The sequence below is a fragment of the Penaeus vannamei genome, chromosome 15 (assembly GCF_042767895.1).
Source record: "Penaeus vannamei isolate JL-2024 chromosome 15, ASM4276789v1, whole genome shotgun sequence".
Lineage (NCBI taxonomy): Eukaryota > Metazoa > Arthropoda > Malacostraca > Decapoda > Penaeidae > Penaeus > Penaeus vannamei.
In genome coordinates, this window is record NC_091563.1 from 39,928,901 (window position 1) to 39,931,400 (window position 2,500).

Here is a 2,500-nt window from a genome sequence, read left to right on the forward strand (position 1 = left end):
GCAGGAAGGGGAGGAAGAAGGGAGGGCGGGAGGAGGGAGGTGTGGGGTTGGGGAATTCTGTGTTACTGGGGAGGGAGGGAGGGAGCAGGAAGGGGAGGAAGAAGGGAGGGAGGGAGGGAGGAAGGGGTGGGGGTTGAGGGGAATTTTGTGTTACTGGGGAGGGAGAGAGGGAGGGAGGGAGAGAGGGACGGAGGGAGCAGGAAGGGATGAAAGGAGGGAGCGAGGAGGGAGGGGTTGGGGGGAATTCTGTGTTACTGGAAATTCTTTTCTCTCGTTTATGTCTTTACTTTTTTTTAATTTCGTTTTTCTTTCTTTTCTTTGTTTTTTTCTTTCGTTTTCTCTTACTTCGCGAATCGGCTCGGGTTTGTGAAGGGGTGCGTAGGGAGGGTGAGGAGGAGGGAGAGGGGAGGAGAGGATGATGGAGGGAGAAAGGGAGGGAGGTAGTGATAATGGGTTGAAGGAATAGAAGGAGAGGGAGAAAGATAAGAAAAACCTAAAATAAATTGTGGGTATCTGTCCATTATCTGCACCACACACACACATCCCACTCACTCCCACACATACATACACACACACACACACACGCACACACACACACACACATATCCCACTTACCCCCACACATGCAAAGAACATTGACAGCACATGTACCAACTGCAGTTCAATATGATGGTGAATATAACGTTTAGCACAGCTGGAGTGGTCAGGCTACCCTCTCACGCAGGCATTCATATTCAGAACGTTTCAGATTAATGTTTTTTTTTAAATTCAGTCACTTTATTGCGTCTAATTTCAGGAGAGAGAGAGAGAGAGAGAGAGAGAGAGAGAGAGAGAGAGAGAGAGAGAGAGAGAGAGAGAGAGGAGGGAGAGAGAGAGAGAGAGAGAGAGAGAGAGAGAGAGAGAGAGAGAGGGGGATAGAGAGAAAGAGAGAGAGAAATGGCAACTCCGATTAGCCAAATCTCGTTTTTATTTCTAATTCGCTGATACTTAATAGGTTTATGTGTGGTTTTTATTTTCATTGCTTTTTATTGAAGTTTTCTCAAAACCGACTTAGGAGATCGGGGTCAATCATTTTTTTCTAAAATTGATAAAGTTTGTTAGAAATGTGCTCGACCCAAAGAATATTCGTATACTTGAAATGCATCAATAAAGAAATAAATGCATATTTATCAGTCTAGACATGCATATCAACCCGGCAAATAGATAGTTAAATGTATATCTATCAGATAAATAGATAGATAAGCATTTATTTCTGCGTCTGTATTTTTGAAAATTCATTGGGCCTGGTACAATTCTAACAAACCGGCTATATATGTACTATTTCTCACTAGGAATATACTGAAAGATATTCATGCAGGATAAACCCACAGCTGGACCAAAGAAATGGTAAAACATCAAGACACTTGTGCTAAAGAATAAGTCTATTCTCGTGATATATATATATATATATATATATATATATATATATATATATATATATATATATATATATATATATATATATATAAGCATTTTAAAGTCTATTAAATATTACATAGCACAAAAAGTTATGAATAACAACAAAAAATCGTCAACACATTCTAGGGCAACACTTTAAAGATGCTATTAGATAGCTCTTCAAAACTGAGAGTTTAGAATGATAATATCAAAGGCAACTAAAAATGCTCTTTGAACATCCCCAAAATGGCAGTAATATAATAACAAAAAGCTAGAATTTATTTTCTAGAGAATAATATAGCTATTAATATAACCCAGTTGATGCTTCTGGTTGGCACAGGTATGTCCAAAGCTTGGTGGATTAAAATATCAACTATTAGCGTAGAAATCAGTAATTTAATGAGAGAATTTCATCGGAATCACCCATTCCTGTCGGCCATGTTGGCGGTTTGTTTACAAGTGTGACGTCACGAAACTGTAGCAAGCTTCCTCTGGAGGTAGTTTGAAAACGTTTACTTTGAGCACGAAACCAGACCAAGATATCAGACCAAGAAGTCCCGTCAAAAAAACACGTATATCATACTAAGAAGTCCCGTCAAAAAAACACGAACAAACAAGAAGTTTCAAGATTTTTCAACAAATCTCGAAATATCTTGAAATGGCTTGCCGTCAAAAATACAGCCCGAAGAACCTCCTCCTCCACCACGCTGTACCTTGGATGGCGAAGGCACCGATGGCCAGGATGTAGGCGTCCTTGAAGCTCACTTTCTCGGTCTCGGTGGGCGACAGACGCGAGCAGAAGACGAGGCAAGGGGGCGCCAGGATCACGAAAGCCATCGTCCCCGCCCACGCCGTCGGCAGGAGCTCGCTCGTGAAGCTCGTCCAGGTCTCGTCCATGAGGCCAGGTCGGCGGGTCACCATCCGGTACCTGCGGCCGAGAGTCACGTGTGGTATAGGCCTATGATGACTTAAACTCGACATACACTGGCACTTGCAGACAACACAGAGGAATATCACTCTAAAAGCACAACGTATACGCTACGACATGATACTCTACGAGAAC

General features: G+C 42.1%; 1 protein-coding gene across 1 annotated transcript in view; it reads right to left on the bottom strand.

Moving 5' to 3' along the window:
- The window catches only part of LOC113817448 (glutamate receptor ionotropic, kainate 2), a 37,847-nt gene that overhangs the window by 11,191 nt on the left and 24,156 nt on the right, over positions 1-2,500 (bottom strand). The window contains exon 8 of the mRNA XM_070130764.1: positions 2,151-2,365. Coding sequence (XP_069986865.1) covers positions 2,151-2,365 — 215 coding nt within the window. The remainder of the gene's footprint in view (positions 1-2,150; positions 2,366-2,500) is intronic.